This window comes from Plectropomus leopardus, chromosome 9, assembly GCF_026936395.1.
Source record: "Plectropomus leopardus strain MGB_pleo_1.0 chromosome 9, ASM2693639v1, whole genome shotgun sequence".
NCBI lineage: Eukaryota > Metazoa > Chordata > Actinopteri > Perciformes > Serranidae > Plectropomus > Plectropomus leopardus.
Window position 1 is genome coordinate 29,298,946 of NC_142184.1, and position 21,341 is coordinate 29,320,286.

Sequence of the window (21,341 nt, forward strand, 5' to 3'; positions counted from 1 at the left end):
GTGTGACATTAAATTAGATATGGTGCTTTGACCTAAATGCATTGTAACATGCTCACAATGCTAACATGCTGATGTACACAAGGTATAATATTTACCATGTTTACCATCTTGGTTTTTGTGTGTTAAAATGCTAATATTTACTAATTAGCACAAAGTTATCATGAATCTGGTGGGAATTCCATCAGTCTTCGGGTATTTGGATACAAATGACAAATGCTGGACCAACTGAAATGTTGACCTGATGATGATGAAAAAATGAGTGAGCCATCAAAGTCAGTTGGATTCATTTTCAGAGGACCATGAATATAGAATAATTTTAGGGTAATCCATTCTATTATTGTTTAGATATTGAATCTGAGGGAAGTGGTGGACTGACTTAACCGACCAACTAGGTCTAGGTATCGGTACTCAGACCTTGAGAGTATTTACTGAAATAACCAACAACCAAAGAGTAAGTTATCAAAATGTTTCCAGACAAACAATGAGCACATTAGACCCTTCTTGCACCAGAATCTGATCCTTACTCCCCGCCGGATTAACAAACTTTCTGTTGCTGCTGTCTCCCGAGCCACTCTCCTCCCAGCGCGTGGTCATCCCGACTAAAAATGAAGACCGAGCCCTTAAACGGTCCCAACGAACTCACATCTACATATCTACAGTTAGCAGTGTGATGCTAACTGTTAACCCTGTCACAGAGTGTGTGCTGCCGGGTTTACTCTAAGCAGACATCCCTAGAACAGTTTTGGCACAATGAAAGTATCCAGCACTAGCTCCGAAAGTATCTCATAGTTGCCAAATGAAGCCATATGCTCATTTACACATTGGAGACGTCATAACCCATTAATGGAAGCAGAAAATTGCCAAGCTGGCAACACTGAGTTAGCAGTTCAGCGTTCTGAGATCCCACCAAAACTTTGAATGTGTGGCGATACAACACACCACTTCATTCACATTATGGTCATGGAATGAAATACTCTATTGGTATCACTTTAAGGGTACTGGTATCGTTATTTTTTTCAGCAATTCGCAGTCCTGCAACCATCAGATCAACACTGCTATGCCCTTTGTATTGCTCAAAATAGTAAAGTGTATTGACATGTCAAACCTGTCAACCATCTTTATGCCATACTTTGTGGAGCAATATTTGTAAAAACAAAAGGGTCTTTAGTTTTTTTTATTGAAGTACAAAAAGTTGTGTTCTAGAACTTATTACCAGATCTGTAAAGTCACCTTTTAGGTTGCCTTTACATTACCACTGGCAGAGTTGCTTAGCACTGGATTGAATAGTACTGTACTTTATAAAGAGAGGTTTTTGGTGTTGTGCACCACTGCTGACCATTTAAAGCAATAGTTAAAAAGTTTAGGAAATATACTTATTAGCCCTCCTGCAGAGAGTGAAATGGGAAAATCTATTCCACTCTCATGACTTTCAGTTATATTAATTTTCCCGTCAACTCTGGGCAAGAAGGCAAATCAGCATATTTCCCAAAGTATCGGACTATTTAAAGAGTGTCCAATCGGATTACAGCTAACCAGTATAGCTTAAACATGATGATCATGTCTTTGGGTTTCAAGATGCATAATAATATTTTTCATGTATATTTGAGTTTTTCTCTGTTAGTCCTGTCAATTTTACAAATTAGACAGATGACTGTTCAGTTTTCAGTGCTGACGTGTGACATCAGTGAATTGTCACAGCCATGCAGCAACAACATCTCTCTGTTTGATAATCGTGTTTCTGAAGTATTGCGATAAAGCTCATCTTAATGTGAGCCATCTGATCTCATAAAAAAGCGTACACAGATTATACTGTACAAACTGCATATTATAAATTCTGTTGCAATGTGGATTTTTAATGCCTCTCTAATACCAAACTTATGATCAACAGATCTTTCAGCTCAAAATGTCCTTCTTTCTCTCACACCTCTCTGACTCTGATGCTTCCCACTCAGTTCGACTCTTTGTCTCGCTGCTGCTATCGATCTCCATGCCACCCTGCCTACTCCAGTTGACCCTCTTCCACTTTCTTCTCTCACTCCTCCACATTCTCCTCCCTTCACTGTATTACTTTTGCACAATATCTCTGTGTCATTGTCTCATTTTCCTCTCTCGCACTTCATTCTGCCTCTTTCTTCTTCACCATCTGTTTTTGTATTCATCTCATGTCCTTTCATTTCTCCTTCCTTCCCCTATTTGTCTTTTTTTACCCTCAACATCTCTCTCACATTGTTCAGCACTGACCTCAACCTCCCCTCCCCCTCTCCGTCACTCACATTATATTGCCCTGCTATATGCTCCCTCTCTCACCACTTTACCATTCCCCTTGTTGTTATATTTTACAAGGATAAGTCATGATTTGTGGAAGTAAACAACTTGTAGGCGTCCTAAGGGAGCACCCCGCTGCTATGCTCTGCTTTCAGTCTAAAATGAAATGTGGTCCCTGTGCTGCCCTGTACACTTGCCAGACTTAAACATAAATGCCAAGGAAACTCTGTGACAGCAGGGGATTAAAAAGCAATGAAAAGAAAAAGGGCAATGGAAAACAAGGACAAACAGTGTCACGCAAAAAAATTGTTTTTTCCAAGACAGGCTTTTCATGTACATGCTAATTTTCTTGGAAATGTATGTTGCTAATAATTTTGAAGGATGTAGCTTTAAGAATGGCTGTGTGTAACTACCAGGCTGTTTCATTTTAACTTTAACACAAGCTGATCTTGCTTTTTTGCTTTGGTTAGCAGTGCTAACAAAACATTAGCAAACCAGAAGTCTGCTATTGTTGTTGTTTCTAGCATATGCTCATAAGACAATGCAGCAGTGGGCATGTGCAAATTGAGGAGATGGTGTGAATTATGAAGGCATTTTGAAAAATCTCCATTTCAGTGACCTACTCCATTTGCATGTGAACATTAGGCTGAGACACAGAGGAAAATATCTGATTACAGAAATATCTGTATACATATAGACAGGGCCTTAACACTTTGATAACATTCCCCTGGTCTGAAAACTGCCATATTCCCAGTAAATTTTAACAAATGTGAAACCTGTGGGCATACAAAGTCTGAACACTCCTCTGCCTTCTTCAGGTGGCCGTCAGGGAAAGATGCCAGTGACGGCGCTTGAGGCTTTTGACCTGGAGATGAAGAGCTGGACACGTTACCCCTGCATCCCAAGCCGAAGGGCCTTTTCCTGCTGCGCCACAAATGAGCGAAGCCTTTTCAGCCTGGGGGGGCTTCAGCAACCAGGGCCACATAACTTCTACTCCAGACCTCACTTTGTCAGTACCATGGAGGAGTACGATTTGGATCAAGGTAAGAAGCTACATCCAAATACTACCTTTACATCAGGATATATGGTCTGCAGTATGAAATACCTGGAACTTTCTTGGAGGGCTCCTACATAAGTCACGCACACACAGCTAAGTAATGGTACGAGCCCAATTGATTTCGGGGTGACCTTTACATTTATTTTTCTCTCTGTCTCCCTCCCCCAGTCAATCAAGTCAAGTTGAGTTTATTTCTATAGCTCGTTTAAAACAACATGTGCTTTACAAACACAGGCAGCATAAAAACAGGTCAACAAAACAGACAAAACCATGCATATTAGGCAGAGACCAAGAAAAACTTGATGAGTAATGCAAAAACTAGTAAACAACTATTATAAGAAGCCAATTAGTGATGGCGATTTTAGCACATTCAAAAGCCAAAGAAAGGAGGTGGGCCTTGAGCTGTGCTTTGAACGACTCAGTATAGGGAGCAGATCTGATGTGGTGAGGTAGGTCATTCCACGGACTGAAAATGTGCATTCGCCCCTGAGCGTTCGCCAAGCCCGAGGGATGACCAGAAGGTACTGGTCAGAAGACCTGAGAAACCTGGTTGGGGAATCAAAATGTTAGAAAAGTAAGAGGGGAGCCAATCTGTAAAGTGCTTTATAGACAAATAGTCTTAAAATGAACTCTAAAACTGACCATGCGCAAGAATAGGGTGAATATGCTCATTACTAAAAACAATTAAAAAACCTTGCACTATGTGCAGTCTTCTGCACATAGTGCATATGTGTAGGTAAAGACTGATGGATTCCCAAGTAGAAGGAGTTGCAATAGTCAAGGTAAATGTTAAAATAAATATGAAATCACATTCTGCCACTTTGCTGCATCCTATGATTCCACCTTTTTTATCCTTTTACCGTTTGTGTTGAAACAACATGAGGCAATGCATGTAGCTCTGCTGGCTGTAGCAGGAGGGAGGGCTAGAATAAAATTGAAACATACCTTATTTTCTACTTTTTGCACGCAAAAGGCAGAAAATTTTTCAAGTTTGGCATGGACGTTAACTTTGACTCAACAATGAACTGATTAGATTTCGGTGTTCATGATTTTTTTTAGAACATTCCTCCACCACTGTGGCCTTTTCAGGGCATTACTGTTTGAGGTCTAAACATTGGACAGATACAGTATGTTTCACATAAGAACTAAAATTGTGTGATTTTTATGATTTACATTTAGGGAAGTATTTATATAGTCAGTTCCTTCTGAGTTTATTCACTTGGAAACAAGAGAAGAGAGAAGCTGCTTTGTATGCAGCCCAAAAGAATTGCTGCTTGGGTTCATCTGCACCCTGGAGCACTTTGTGTGAGACATGTGTTCTGTGCTCACAATGCAATCCAAATATAGGAAGATTATGCATTAGTTGAGTCAGATCATATCAAAGCTGATGGTGATGCTGATATAGGAAGTTCTTTTGTGCACCAGATTTATGGCCAGTGAAAGAAATAAACAAACACTAAGATGGGGATTATTGCTGATGAGTTATGGCTCGTGAAATGTTGCAGCATTAAAAATATCTGAAGAAATGCAAAAATGCAATAAGGGGAATATGTGCGCTGATTTAGATGAGCCAAACATATCAGTCGCTGTAAATCTGTGAGTGACTTTGATATTATGCCACACTGCCTTTTATTTTCAGCTGCGTTTTGATGCACTGTGAAGGTTTAGCACCTGAAACAAAATGAATCATGACCTTGAGAACGGGATCATTTAGGCTATGATGGGCTTTGAGAAGCCCGGGTTATTGTTTTGTATTACTTTTGCTGCAAATCCCATTTTAAGCAGCATCAAAACAGAACAGTGTGTGCCTTCATCATATCATGGGCTGTAATTATGTCTGTTATTAACAAGAAGTAGACATCTGATATGCCAGATGGGTTTCAGCAGCTCTGTGAAAGAGTATAATCTTTTTGGTATAAATGGAGGAGAATCGTGTCCCTCTTGGTGCCATGAATTTTAGGTAAATTTTAAGGGATTATCATGGTTTACTTTTATGTAACTCAGCAAATGGGCTGTTGGCTAAAGGGTGAATCAGCACTGAGGCCTCTAACATGATTGTAGAAGGGTAAAACATCAGCAGGACATATGAGAAGTATTTCTGTCGTAGTTGTATTTGACATCAAGTTTATGGCATCAGTGTAATAACTTTAAAGGGATAGTTTAGATTTTTAGAAGTTGGCTTGTGTGAGGTACTTATCCATGGTCAGTGTATTGTATACAGTATGGATCAGTCGACATTCTCCCAGTTTGAAGATGCCGTCAGTGGTAGTGATACAGTGGCTTAATAATCTACTATGGTGTCAGAAAAAAAAAGTATTTTAGTCACCTAAAAGAAATCCCTCCTAGAAACAGTCAGTATTGGCTCTAGTTTATGCTATATTTACAACAGCAGAAAGCTTTTGCTATTTTGGAAGCCAGATTTTATTGAGAAAAACAGTGATTTACATAGCTGAAAAAACAGGAGCTGTTGGTCTACCACTGCCTGAGCTAAACCTTCATTTAGTAGCTGCAACTATAGGATTTTTATCTATCACAATGAATGATCACCAAGTTTCCCTAACTTTAAAAGAGCATTAAGCATTGCACTCCTACTGCCAGACTCACAATGGGACGTTTTAAAAAAAGAATCAAAATCAATACAGAAGCAGTGGTATTGTTTTTCTTTTCCCAGGTATTTTTTTCTTTCTTGTCAAAACCTAGTGCCCACATGACCCACAATGCAGCACTACCACCATTGGTTTCTTTAGGGATTCTGGTGTGTTATGCAGCCTCAAGCATCAAGCAGAGATGAGGAGGTTTAAGAAGTCTGATGAGCTCACTTTTTTGAAACTCCATGTCCTCCAACTACTACAACCACAACATCAAACTACAGACCAGGATCATTAGAGCAGAAACTGATTGTGCCCTTCCCACTGACAGTTGATGAAAACATCTCTGGTTGAAGATGGCGGCAGAGAAGGGCACACAGTAGGACAATTTTAGTGAGATGCTACTGGGGCTGCTGTCACTTAAGTGCCCTTGTCAAGCTTTCAGTAGCTTATAGGATATTGAGTGATGTAGATACAAAGAGGGTGCACAGACTCAGTGTCATGACAGGAAACATCTATGCAGCAGCTGCAGACTCCACAGGTATGTTACCACTGCAGGTACGCTGCAGGTATTTTGATTGCATTACCAGAGAGATTAATTCTGTTCCCTGGTGAACTCATATGTTGCACACATACTCTGCTGCTTTATTTCATCTACAAAACAATATCATATGAATAATATGATATGATAATATAAGCACTTACATGGATAACTGATACATTTAGAACAGGGTCACACATGTTCTGATGTGTGGGCACACAGCAAACTACTGTAAGTGAGTGCACACTTCAGGGTGAGGTATGGTGAAGTATGGATGAGGGATGAATAAAAAACAGGGCCTTTCTACTTAACCATACAAGACTGAAACATTATCTGAGTGTATTGTTATCTAATGTAGCTTCATACACAGAATCCTTTTAGTTCCCCAGAGCTTTAATGCTGTTAGATTCAGTCAGGCAACATCTGAAAATATCTTCACTGAATCTGTGATGATTCAAAGTGGATGGATGATATGAAGATGGATAGATAGATAGATAGATAGATAAACAGATAGATAGAAAGCTCTGTGTACTGAGTCGTGACTGATTCAGCTTGCCTGCAATTAAGAGTTGGAGAAAGAATTTTGACTTTGGAAGAAAAACATGAAGAGAAAACTAATAAGATTCAGTGTTTTGGAGGCTGAACAGACAGTAATTCATTTGATGAGCAACCAAGTTTCAAAGCTTCCTTACCAGGCTTGTAGCTAACAATTGTTTTGAGCACTTCATTACTGATATCCTGATGCTTTGCTTTCATGAATCAGAGGGCGTGTTGTGAAGTGTAGTGAAGTGTGCCATGCCCAGTGTTCCCAAAGCCTGCCAGCACGCTTTTGCTTATATTGTAGCCAGAGGCACCTGCTGCATCTAGATATGGGGTAGGATTAGAAAGAGTACATCAGCATACATTGTATTCAGTGTGTGACAGACTGTGACAATCCTGGCCAATCACATTTGCCGCTTTCATGCCCTTAAACCTCAGGGATCTCCTCTTCACAGTTTAAAAATCCTGTGATAAATTTTCTTTCAATTAGTGCCCGCCAAATGTGGGCTGTAGAATGTGAGGGCTTGTCTGTTGTGTCTTATTGTTTTGATTGACAGCTGAGGTTCACCAAATTCTCATCCATAACCATCAATGAAAAAATATAAAAAGCACACACATTCACGCCAGCTCAGTGTGTACCAAGTGTGTGGTTGAGAGGAAGAGAGAGCGACTTGACGGTAGATGTGCTCAGAGCAAACAGCAGTTGGCAATCAGAGCATTTAAAAATTAAGCAATGAAGTCAAGTGGTGAAGTAGTAAAGTGAAGTTTCCCTGTCTTGCTTCCCAATGTAGGTGCGCAAGTTCATATTTGTACCTGAAAGTGTACTGGTGCTTCCTACCCCAAATTGAGAGTTATTTCCTCTTGCATAAATGCAGGACATATCTGCTGGTTGGCTGATGGCTGTAGTCTTTGCGGTTGCAGTTGTTTAAGTGCAACTTTTCGACTCAGACACAGGCAGCGTGAGGATATGCAACTGTAAACTTTTGTTGTCACTAGTTCTAAGAATTTGGTTTGGACTGTCTGGGTCTTATCTCATGTTGGTAATGGAATACGGCTAAAAGTTTCCAAGCGGAATTTGTGCTTGTATGTATGTATGCATATATGTATGTGACATGTAATGTCTTTGTGATCTTGCCATGCTAACATTAACATTTAGTAGAGCTGGACAGTGCCACTAGCATGGCTGTTATTTACGGTATTTCTATTGATGAAAGTAGCTGTCATGTCTCTGTTCAAATTTGTCATTTGGACTTTAATATTGAGATTCATGGTTTGTTTAGACATTAATATGAGGAGAGTTGACACACACACACACACACACACACACACACACACACACTGCAGAAAGTGCTAGATGACTCTAGACTGTGGAGCTGCCAGGTGGAGGTGCATGATTAGATATTCTGCAAATGATAATGTAACGGCTCATTGCTGGATGAATGGATTGAATCATGAAGAAGATATCAGCTACCTACTACATATACACAGTTGTGTGTGTGTGTGTGTGTGTGTGTGTGTGTGTGTGCGTGTGTGTGTGTGTGTGTGTGTGACTAAGCAAAGTCCTCCCTGTATGTGTGCTTAAGAATGGGAAGTGTTTCAGTGTGGGCAGATGTGGGGATTATTTGGTTGCTCACTCATGAAAAGATCCCTGCTTTGGGTGTACAGTACTGTGTGTATGTGTGTGTGTGCGTGGCATTCATGTGTAAAATCAAGCGAGTCTAACCTCCATCCATCCATATTAACAATGCATCCTTTGACACCCCCCAGTGCCTGTCAGCCTATGATTTAACATTTGATTTATCCATTTGCTGCTGTGAATCCTCTCAGTCAGGTTTAATGTGTTTGGCTTTAAAGCATAATGGCCCTCTTCTCAACTATCAGGTCTCATTCTCACCTCGTCTTTTGAGAGGGAAACCAGACCTGAAAGCAAAGTGAACGCAGCATTGCCTGTGTGCAATTTGGGTGTGAATGCAGCATTGTTGCATGACGTGTATTTGTAAAAATAATAATAAAATGTGTGGGAGTTTGGGGGGGGGGGCTGTTTGCATTATATGAAATAGAGAGTCCAGTAATTTTGGAGCTGTTCCATACTAGAGACAAAAGTCAATTTTGTTTGATGTTCTCATTCTATCTTTTCCACCTAAATAAATGTGCATTAATTAATCACTTTTTTCTGTAAACAGTAGCCTGCTGCGTCTGAAAATGACACTGATGAGAGTGTATCAAAACAGTAATGATGTGGACTGATGTGCGAAAGTGGCTAAAATGCTCTGTAGAGCTGAGAAGTCAAGTGATAGTTCTTTCTGTAGAAGCAACGTCTTTCCTGTCAATATAGTAACTGAATACTGATCGCCCACCTTTTAACCAGATTGGATAGACAACCACCAGTTGAGCAATAATCTGATTGCAACACACCTCATTATCATAATCACTAAGATATATACAGGGGCAAACTCTGTATGACTACAGATATAATGCTAAGAACAATGTTTTTGAAAAGTTGAAAGAACTGAAGTGATATCTTTCCTACCAGTTTTGTTGTAGCCATAAAAAAGGCCACAGTGATAGTCTAATCTTTTTGATACAAGACCATGTAGAATACGAGTTTCAGCAAAGACATGATGAACAAGAATCCATGATGAAATGGTGCATTACAAATGTTACTCTTGTAAAATGTATTCTTGTTTTAGCTTCAGTTTATACAAAGGTGCCCTCTAGATAAAGTGAGACGCTGAACACCTATGTAATGTAGGTGAAGAACACACGTTCAGCATGCAGAATATGTTGACATAAGTATTCCACATGTAGAATGTGGGAGTGCTGACATTTCATTTAAATGTGTATGAGCAGCAAATATGCCTGCAGCTTCAGATACACAGCACAGCCAGTAAGACACACTAAGAATCAGATGCAGATAGAACAACATAATAGAAATAGATATTTTGAAAACAGGCAGAGAACGAGACGGGGCCGACCCTCCACGTAGGTTTCAATTCATACAGTTACCTTGATTTAGTGGCATGATGGAATGTTTTGTCAAGTTTATCCAGAGGACAATCATACGCTTGAATATGAAAGAGAGCTTCTGTGATTATGCTCTTTAATAGAGGTTATAACCCTCCGGGCCTGTACTAATACTGAGCAGGTTCATTACCTGTTCATTTTTGTACAGTCGGAATGTTTTAATCAAGGTGATTTGCATTTAAATGTTCCCCACATCAGCTTTCAGTGCTGATGAGAGGCAGAGCGGCATGCAGGGTTAATGAATGTTCCGGTTCTCAGTGCAAGTCATTGCTGTGTATAAGATACTGTATCTTGTGGTAAAACAAACCAAAAAGAACTGTAGCATCTAGGTTAGATCATTTTTAAATGAAAGATTAAGTGACAAAACAACTGCTGTTAGTTGGGTCAACACATCTTTCAAAAACATAACTGTGTTACTGGGTCACTGGATCAAGTTAGCTGGCAGGTAAACCAGATCAGTATCAGTATTATATCAGCTACCTACTACATCACCACATTCACTTTTTGTTTTCTAATGCATTTTTTCTAGTCCCACTTTAATGTGATGTGATTGGCTTGTACTACTGTGCTGTGCTTGACTCACTTATTACACTAAAGCATAGCTGTTGGTTTGGGAAAAAAAAGTCATGGTTAGGGTTAGTACTATCCAAACACAGCACAAAAAATACTGTGGTTGTAAACACCTCTTCCTCGGAGCTCCACAGCTTTATGGGTATATTTTGATGCCATCAAAACATGTCACTTCAAATAATACCATGACAACTAGTATCATCAAAGATGTTTTTTATGCCTCCACACCTGTAACAGCCATGACTGGAGGCAGTTTGTTTTTGAGTTGGCCGTCTGTCCTATTCTTGTGGATGCAATATCTCAAGAATGCCTTGAGCATGTCTGTTTTTATTTTATTTATTTATTTATTTTCAAATTTGGCACAAACATCCAGTTGTACTTCACAATGACTGGATCTTCTTGTAAACAGGATATATTAAGAAGGCCTTGAGGGATTTTTTTTTCTTCAAATTTGGCACAGACATCCATCTTGGATTCAACAGTGAAGCGATTGGATTTTTAATGGTCAAAGGCCACTCTGACCTTGTGTCTGTCTCATTCTTGTGAATGTGATGTATCAAGAAGGCCTTGAGGGAGTTTAATTAAACTTGGCACAAACGTCCACTTAAACTGAAGGATGAAGAGATTAGATTTTGGTGGTCTGAGCTCACTGTAATCTTGCATCTGTGTTATTCTCATGAATTTGATATGTTAAGAAGACCAACTTTTGCATTTTATTTTGAAAAGGTCAAAAGCCAGTTTCACTGTGACATCATAATGTTTTGTAAAAACACTTTTCTGGCCGTTATTCAACATCATATCTCAGGAACAGAAGGGGTGACATTTGTTCAGATACTGATTTGGTGGCATTAAACTTGAATGTCCACCATGACACTGTGGTGATCATATAGATCCTCTGTGCTGGGGGGGTGAGGATGTGTTAAGGCATCCTTATTTTGGAAATTGTAGCTTATTTGCAGCAACATCCATATTTGAAGCATTGTCATCTGCAATGGCTTCATATGAATCTGGACAGACACAGATTTAAACAAGATGATTGCTAACAACTGAGCCTTTTCACATAGCAGTTCTGTCATACAAATACTGCAGGTACACTTTGGTACTCTGTTGGCTCGGTTAGGGTACCAAGCAGATTTTCAGTCGTATTTCTAATATCCAGTTTGTTTGGGCAAGGAAATCATTGAAATGAAATATGCATGGCTGAATCATTTTTCCTTTTGTAGTGTAATATAAAAATTGACTTTAGCTGTAATCAATATGCTGTAAAATGTGTTCAGCTTAAATTCTACCGGCAGATATGTCTTAATTCAAGAAGTACATACCAAAACATAAACATTATAAAGGGTTTTATTTTGATTCTGTATCCGCACAAAAACTCATCACCTGTTCCTCAACCTTTTTTATGCCATTTTTTTTATTTAAATCAGTTGAGAGGTTTTGAGATGTCCTGCCTACCATCTAACACAGAACAGAAAGAAAAATTTTGACTGAAAACATACAGCGACCTCTTAATAAAAATAATTCTTATCACAAGGCCACCTATTTCTGTAGCTTTCTGATGCATTTTTCGGCTATCAATGGATGAAGTTCTCTCAGTTATCATGGAGATTGTTAAGTTGATTTGTTAGGGCTGTAATAGTTTGTGTATTTGGTCAGGGGCCCATGGTCTGGTGCACACAACTGCACACTGAATACACAATATGTAGACTGAAGTTCCTAAGCACAAATCCTGCTGGGAAACTTTGAGCCATATGAAACAGTACTTATAATCTGCTGAGGTAAGTACAACAAGCTGAGTCAGGTGCGACTAGGCCATTAAGCCAAATGACAAACAGAGTAAGTATATGAAATATGAAATGTGACAGGGCTTGATATCAATTTACTGATAGAACCTTTCAGTAATACCTTAGTGTGTGTGTATACACATACTACTGTACCAGCAGATTATGCTGCAGTATGTAGGCACTGTTTTCAATTTCCACCTACATTCCCTCCAACTCAGCTAGATAATAGATAATGCATCACTCTCATGCACAGTGGTTCCACGTCCATTTCATTACATACTCTGTAACACCTGAGTCTGTGAAACAGTGACTGGTAAAAAGAAAAGAGAATGAGAACATAATATGTCAGCCACTGCTGTCTGAGTTGTCTAACAGGCTCATCCAGGATTTATAGTGTTTTCATCCTTCATTAAAACACATTTTTCTACACTGTATACATGCATTTGTGAATTGTAGTACATCCCATTGCTTTTAGCTTACCAGTAAGTAGGCTGATTGTTGTATTTCTATTGCTAAGGCAGTAAGGCAGTAACACCCACAATTAGACTGCTGAATAATGTGGCCAAAGTAATTGACCCTCTACTCAGCATTCTCTAGTCCCATTGTGGTGTGAACATCTGTGTAACCAAGCCTGATAATTAAAAAGGAAAAAGAAGACAAAGGCATTAGAGAAAAGGGTTTCCTTATTTTCTTAGCACTTTACTATTTAGTGTTCAGGCTCATTTAGACTCCCTTAATGTATGAAAATAAATTTCAAATGTTGTAAATGTCACCGCACATGCACTTTTGTGTGTTCTTTACGTTGGCATAGGTATCCTGCATCCTATATATGGCACTAGAGTCAAAAGTTCCTGACAGCAAAAATGACAATGATGAAGACGGTTGTAGCCTAATGTTGTACCTTTGAAGAGAAGCAGCGTTGTAGACGGCAGTAGTCTGTGAGGCCATTAAATGCGTCAAATCATGTGGATCAATGCCCCAACCATCACAGGTGGTACTGCTCTGTTTGATCCATATGGGTAAGCTTTCATAAACTGCCCAAATATGGACAAATTAAATGCAGAGTATGGATAGAATGGTCCACCCGTGTCCATGTGTACCTAATTTTGAGCATTTATTTGAGCCATTATTCTCTACAGCCATGCAGAAGCTCTGTAAGGATTTACTAAATGCTAAAATCAGCAAGCTAACCAAATAGCTGACATGTTGACTCTGGCCATGAAAACATGCTTCACCCCACTCGCCTGTATAGAATGTGCCATTGTACTTTTTCTGCAAACCACATAAATGTTATAGTTGTACTTTTCATCCGTTTTACTTAGTTCAGATTACATTTATATGAGCTAATTTTCATTAGGAGAGGGAGGGGATAGTCGATGGTGTGACACCTAGGCGAGATGGCTGCCAAATAGCAGGCCTCTGTTCAAGACAAAAATGGGTATTTTTTTAATGACTGGTCAGAACATTTTGGGATAGTGCTTTGGGAAAACAATGGGTATTTTTGAACAAGAGTTTGAGAGATGACCAGCTGTGTTTGTAATGACCATAATGTTACGTTTTCCTCACCCTAACTTGGTTGTTTTGGTGCCTAAACCTAACCACACTAACCACAGAGTTGTCATGACATAAAATAAAAAACTGAAACATCAAGAAACATAATTTTTCCTACATATCCTAATGAAACATGCAAATGTAATATATTCCTGGTTTTGTCAAAGTTCTGCTTTACCGGCCACCTGCCCACTTCCTTCTGCCCAGTCACCCAGCTCCCAATTGGAAATTTTCTATTGACCCTAGTTTCCTGTTCTTAAACACTAGTCAAGGCATCAGGGCAGCTCAATTCACATTTTCCTGATTACACACAGCCAGTATATATATATATATATATGTATATCACTTCACAGCCACTCTTTGCCAGATTGATGTTTGGAGGAACTTACAGTGCTAACTGTTCTCAGTGGGGGTGGCCGATAATAAAAAAGGGCATAAACTGATCCATCTACCAAGAAAGGACTACATATACAGTAAGACTACATAGAACCGCGCAGATATATGCACAAACCATTTTGCCACATCTTCCTTCATAACTCACAAACCTATATATAATCGCAGCTAATGCAAATTTGCACTTGTTGTAGTACCTTTTCTAACATGGCTCTTATTATCATACGCCTGATGATTTTCTGGGAAATTAAGCTTATTATTCTTTCACACTCTTCTGTAACCCACTAATGAAAGCAGAGAAGTATAGAAATTGAAAAGGTTTTCTGCATTTTAACATGAACAGAAATTAAAAAAGGCAAGTGAAGTCTGCTCTTTTACTCTACATTCTCCCTACTTCACTCTCTTCTGTCTGTTTCTTGTTCTCTTTCTCTCACAATTTAATCATCATCTGAGGGTCCATTGCTCTCCACATCTTAAAAATATCCTGCCCATGTCTCTGTCATCTGAAACAGGTCACTGGGTTGATTTGATATTTTCTGCCCATCTCTGTCTCGGCTGAAAAGTCATGCAGGTTGGTTCGGCTGAAATTCATGTGAAAGTTAATATGGATTTTAGAGTTCACACTGGCGATAAAGCCTTAAACCCAGCAGCCTGCAAACTTTCTTTCCAGAAATGGCATGCCAGTCACCAACCAGTGCTCCTTAGAGGGTTAGGTTGCAGGGCTTTGATCTGCCAACAGATTGCTTGTAGAGGGCACATTATGCCAACTTATACTTTATCTAAGATTCCTTTCCTCTTCCCTCTTTCACTTCCTTTCTTCCTTCCTCCTTCTATCTGATCTCAGCTGTTGGGACTGACAGACAACACAGATATTCTGTCTGGCATGTGAAGTATAAGCAGATTCAATTTTGAAAGGTTGAATGATCTTGCCACCTAGTCTAAACTTTAGTGGTTATGTGAAAGATTTTGGATATTTATAATAACACCTGATTTATTACGGACGCAGGGGACACTTGGCAGCCATCATGCATACGTGTAGTTAACAGCAACTATATTTCTGCCCTTATTTTGTTCCTGCTGTAAATCACTGCTATACGCCATTCAGAGGCGGCTGCAGTGGGCCACTCCTTGTGTTGTTGGAGAAGGGACTATATGGCCTCTTGTTGAGGTCAGAATCGGTGGACAATGAAATTATTCCACAACCAGAGACCATGGACTACCAAAACCATCATGAAACACGAACAGTGTAAGAAGATGTACATTGTACAAATACGTGATAAATAAATTATTGATTATTATATTGTCTTGAACATGAATCATATCCGTTACCTGTTTGGTCTGATGAAATTGAAGCTCAGTATTTCCAGATCAGTTCGGCTTTTCAAACAGTCTTCATGTGTCTCCCCTGCCACTTATTTCGGTTTTTTGCTCTCACATCTGGTCCATTCACAGTCCCTCTCTTCTCACTTTCACCTCCCCATCTGACTCCCCTGGCCCCTCACTTTTTAAATGTTTCCACTTTGTCTCGCTCTCAATCTTACTGAAATCTTTGACCATTTCATCTTTCCGCTGTCCTTGGTGGCCATGCTCTGGTCACACATCTTTCACACTCTCATCTTTATTGGTGCACACCTACTCAGGAGCAGAGAGACAGGACCCTCCTGGAAATAATCAACATTAAAAACATTTTTAAGTACTGTATCATAGGTTACCCCTAACCGTAAAGCAAGTTAAATACATTAAACCCACAAATTGAAACAATATTTTCACAAACCATTTTGCTTGCCGTGGTGTTCAGTTAACATTACTGCTTTTTCAATAGACCTGCCTTGTGCTTAGGAGAGAAGTTTCGATTGTTAAATGTCAAAGAATCTAGAGCTTGCAGCTCTCTTTATTCTGTTTTCTTACCTGCTCTGGCTCTCTAACTCCATGTCATTCACTTTCAATCACTTTCCCCTCTCTAAATTGATGATAAGGAGTTTCATTACTAAAAGTGGCCTTGCAGTTCTTGTTCGGAGTATTGTAGTGATGGTGAAACGCAACAGGTCATGACAGTGATTTGTTTTTCCTCCTACATGTTCTTGTCACCACGCAGCATAGCAGCAAAAATGTGCCACTGCAGATGCAAATTAACGACTCCATGGTAATTATATTCACGCATATATTAACTGATCTTCTAACTGATGGCTGCTGCAAACAACTGTAATTATATTGAGTATAAAGCTGAATAGATGTTACATATGCATTGTCTAAGAAAGTGATTGAAAGACTGCATGCTGTTCGGACTGTCATTGATTAGGACATGCTGTCACAGGAAGCCTATAAATAGACCCTAGGGAGTGCTGAGGGTGTTTGTGTTTGTTCATTTGCTTTTGTATGTACGTGCCTTGTGTTAACAAGAACATAGCAGCGGAGCGAAGAAGTTTTGAGAGGACAGAAAATTTAGGCTAAGAGAAAAATCGAATCTTTTACCAAAATGATGACAGAAATCTTCCTTGATTGTCATTGTTTGGTGATTCCCAGCTGTGGTCAAATGTGTATGAGCATATGGAGCAGATGAGTAAAGCTGGGTGGAGAGAGGAAGTGGAAAATAGGAATTAGATTAATTATGCAGTGCCACATGTCATGCCAGGACCCTGAAACCAAAGCTTGGCTGACCATAATGTACAGTCGTCAGTGTGCTGGTGGTGGGTGCTGATGCCTAACTGCATCTGTAACCACTGATTCAAGCTAATGATAAAAAGCTTGTTCGTGTGATGGTTTGCAACAAATAAACGCTGAACCGCTGTGTCAGGCTTCTGATGTACTTGCTTTCAATTAAGCACTTGCATGTTCATGATTACTACCCTGTATGCTGTGTATGGCTCAGAGGTTGATGCTGAGTCTCCACACCATCCAATTAAGAACATAGGAACAGTGGGATCAGTACATCAGGATGCAAAGCTCAGAGTTACATTTCATTGGTAGTTAATGCTGCCTTAGGGAACAGGCGGGGAATTGTCCAAAATGAATGTAATTCCTTAGATACTAGGCTGTTGCTGTATCTTGGAGACCTGAATATTCATGGAAAAACAGAACAGTTAATGTTACATACATACTTTTATATAAGGAAACCATTAAGCAAACCTCAAGATCCAACTTTCAGATGGAAAAGGTGTCTAATCAAGAGCTGACATATAAAGTAGTCATTACTTTAATCATCCATGGCAACACATAATTGCACAAGAACCACAAGTACCACCTACATCAGGCGCATGAAAAGCTAATTATTGTGATTTTTATGATGTACTTTTATGATTAACATTTTAGTTTAACACGGCCCTCTAGGCACTGAAAAGCATTTGTGACCTCAGTGACATAAATCCCATTTATTAACAAGTGCAAGAAAAATCAGGCATTCATCTGTCGGAGGCATAAAACACCGACTGTTTGCTTTTGACAGCAGCTCTGTGCCTGTTCAAAGCACTCATGAAGACATAAATACTGGGAACTATTTTATTACCATTTGTATCAGACATTTATTCATCAATGTAAAATGCGTAACTCACATCAAAGTCACCGTTTCAATGCTGGATGTCAGTTCAGTAATGACCTTGAGTTATTGACCGCAGAGCTCTTCACTAGAGAGTTTGTTCCAGGCAAGAGCAGTACAAGGATGTGAACTAGAGAACACAAAGCCAAGGTTTCATCAGACACATTTGACATGCGCCATTGCCCCAAGTACTCACTGAAAGACACATGACAAGAAATACAACCTCTTCATGTCTCTATAGGCAGAACTTCATTATATCTCGAAAATGACCTTGTCAGAGGAAAGCGATTTGCTTTGGCTGTGTGACAGTATGAGTGTGTATACATCAGATCATCAATCCTCTTACAGGTTTCTTTTCATGTGAATATGATGGTTGGTATTGGCTCTGGCACTGTGCTCCTAACCCAAGTAGTTTCCCTTCTGACCCAGTCTGTCTCTGTGACATGACAGGCCATAAACACTTTTTCTACCTACATCTTCATCACTTTCGATCATCACTTTCATCACTAAATTGCAAAAAATTGAACAAAACAAGAATTTTCTTATTTACATCCAGTGAGTCATGCACATATATTTTGTTCACTTGAGCTCTGAAATATTGTCCTTTGGTCTTAATATTGGTGCAACCCCAATATAATGGAGGTAAATAAAATTTCGTGTGTGGTGCCCACAGCAAACTGTGACAAAATCTTATATTTTTTGACTGCCATCAATCTCATGAAAAGACCAAAACAATGAAAGCCAACAAATCCTTATGTATCATATTTTTCAATGTCACACAGCTCCCAAACTATGCAAAACAAATCAATGTGCCACAGGTACATGTGACTTGTTCCTTATGGCCACTGCAGTTTTTCTGTAGTCAGTACCACCTATTGCATCCTCCTGTTGTAGACTAGCACGAGCATACTTTATCCATGACTAAAAATAGTCCCCAACAAAGTCCTATTCATGCCTGTTTGAGAAACGTTTGTTAAAAACTACAGTGCCATGCTGTTTTACAGAGTTATTAGTTTTTTTAATCAAAAAATAGATCAATAGCTCCATCATCCACAGTCAGATAACACTTAGGCTGCTCCATTGTTTTGCAGGCTTGTCAAACATCCGGGTGCCGACTATTAACTATCTCATACTGTTGCTCATATGGCATTACAGAATAATTGCATGCACAACAGTTGTTGGCCGTTCTGTTCTCCTTTCCTCTCGTTTTGAATGTCCGCTGGACAACCACTAAGATTTTCGTGTTGTACCATCTCGTCAACGACAATGAAACATAGAGGCCATCATAGTTTTCATTATCAAGACCTATTTTAAGCTTGACATCGCCTCATTTTGGTCATGGGAAAATTCAAGTTGTTGACGAATAATTTCATAGTCTTTGTCAACGAAATTAACACTGCTCTTTAATGCAAGTAACTGAGGACTCAGACTTAGATGGAGGCAGCTGCAGAAGAGAGGCTTTTCCAGGTCAGGCTCAGAGATAACATCGATTTCTGCCTCAGTTTATAGTCTCTGGCTTTTGTTTGATATCTAGTTTTGGAAAAAAACTGTTGCACATTCTCGATCCATCATTGGCGTAGTTATCAGGCATTATCTCAGAGGGCTAGTTTGAATGCTGCAAACCGCCACATCTGCTGAATACAAACCATGAGTAGGTGAGAAATTATGTTTTGTAATGCGGAAGAAGTGAGTCTGAAAAATAAACACACTCTCGCACAAAGCTGCATTTCTGACTTATACATGATACAGTATGTCTCATATCTGGTTTGTGCATACATGTGACCACACACACACACACACACACACACACACACCCACCCACCCACACACACACACACACACACATACAAACACACATGCTGAGGGGCTAATGGACATGAACTCTGGTCTCAACTGGCTCCTGTGGGTTGTGTTTCACACAATAATTGAGCTACCCTCAGCTTTATCCACATTCTCATGGTCTTGGAGGTGAAAGAGAGTTTAAGGGAGAGAGAAAGAGAGATCAAAGAAAAGAGGAGAGATACAGGAGTGAACCTCTATGTGACTGACCTTCAGTAACAGATACAGTTGGATGAGTGGGCACATACTGTATAAGTTGGAAAGAGTAAAATGTAGACAAAAAGAGGTAGCCAGACGGAATGATGTAATTTCCATTTTTGTCTTTACAGCCCTCGATGGCCATCATCTCCACTGGTTACACTGCCAGTGTTAAACCTGATATTGTCCCATGATTGCTTAGACTCCTTATGATTACATCTCTTTTTATTCAAACACTGTGTAGAATAATTACAGTGTGAAAATCAGTGATACTCTACCCTGCTGGGGGGAGAGAAGAGACTGCAGAGTTGTTGAGCGATGACTCAAAATCTGTCAGATGCTGCTAGACCATCAAACCAAAGAGCTGATTTTTTTCTCTCGGAATCATCTCTGTCATGTTAACACTCTCCCCTGTATGTCCTCTCTCTGGTACTCTTTGAACAGATTTCAAGATTTGATGTTATGATATTGGATGTTGGATTTTTTGTCACACTCTTTTCCCCTGCTGTTTTGGAAGCTGTGCACTCTTGCAAAGACCTTTCCTTCCAACATGTGTTGCTTTCTCTCTTCAGATCTCTTCCACAGAGCAACACTGTAGAAACAGGTGATATTCAAAGGATGACAGTGAATGAGAGACAAGCCAAAGCATGAGGCTCAGATGCCCCCCTCTTGACTGTCATTGGCAGTCCTTGATCTCATTGTGCAACCATTCTTTGAAAGATATTCCTTTTTTTTTTGCAAGGAAGCACACCAGCAGTGACACAGTGATTCATGACACAAATTAAATGTGGGCCAGATGCATAGAGTGAGGGGGCAATGGCCCTTTCCTTAATTTCTACCCTCTTAATTCAGGCACTCTTGCATGAGCCACATCCATCTTCAAACTCAGTCTTCATTGTAATCTAAGCTACTCACCTGTGGAGTCTCATGACTGTGTCATTCACACTTGTGATGCTATAGCAGGGACAGACATAAACACCTGGGAAAATACCTAAAACTGCCTCCATGGTAGTGTCTGCTACAATATATATATATGTCTCCAGGGCCACATTTTGCCAAGATGAAACACCCACAGACTCACTGGGTAAAAATGAGTCGCTTTGTTGTTGAAGCTGGTAATGAATTGATGGGTCCCAACAAATGATTACCTGTTGGGTGGCATCTATTGTTTTTCCAACCCATTTTAGATCAAACCATGCTTAGCTTCGCATGAAACTAACGGGCTGCCTGATATCGAGGCCCGATGATTTTCTCGCAGTCTACTGCTATATAGTTCCATATAAGCAGACTGCTGCCATCTTCTAGCTTGTGCACACTGCTTGTGCTTTTTTGTGCCCCACTACAAAGCCAGAAAGTTTGCCGATCTGAAAGGAAGTCGGAGGTGTCTTTTGCTGGTTGATTTTGAGTTGCCTCAGCCACTTAAGCTTGTAATCTTGAGATATAACAGCTGGGGTAGCTT

General features: G+C 39.7%; 1 protein-coding gene across 1 annotated transcript in view; it reads left to right on the forward strand.

Moving 5' to 3' along the window:
• The window catches only part of klhdc8b (kelch domain containing 8B), a 202,704-nt gene that overhangs the window by 138,912 nt on the left and 42,451 nt on the right, over positions 1 to 21,341 (forward strand). Inside the window, exon 4 of the mRNA XM_042492578.2 lies at positions 3,084 to 3,308. Coding sequence (XP_042348512.1) covers positions 3,084 to 3,308 — 225 coding nt within the window. The remainder of the gene's footprint in view (positions 1 to 3,083; positions 3,309 to 21,341) is intronic.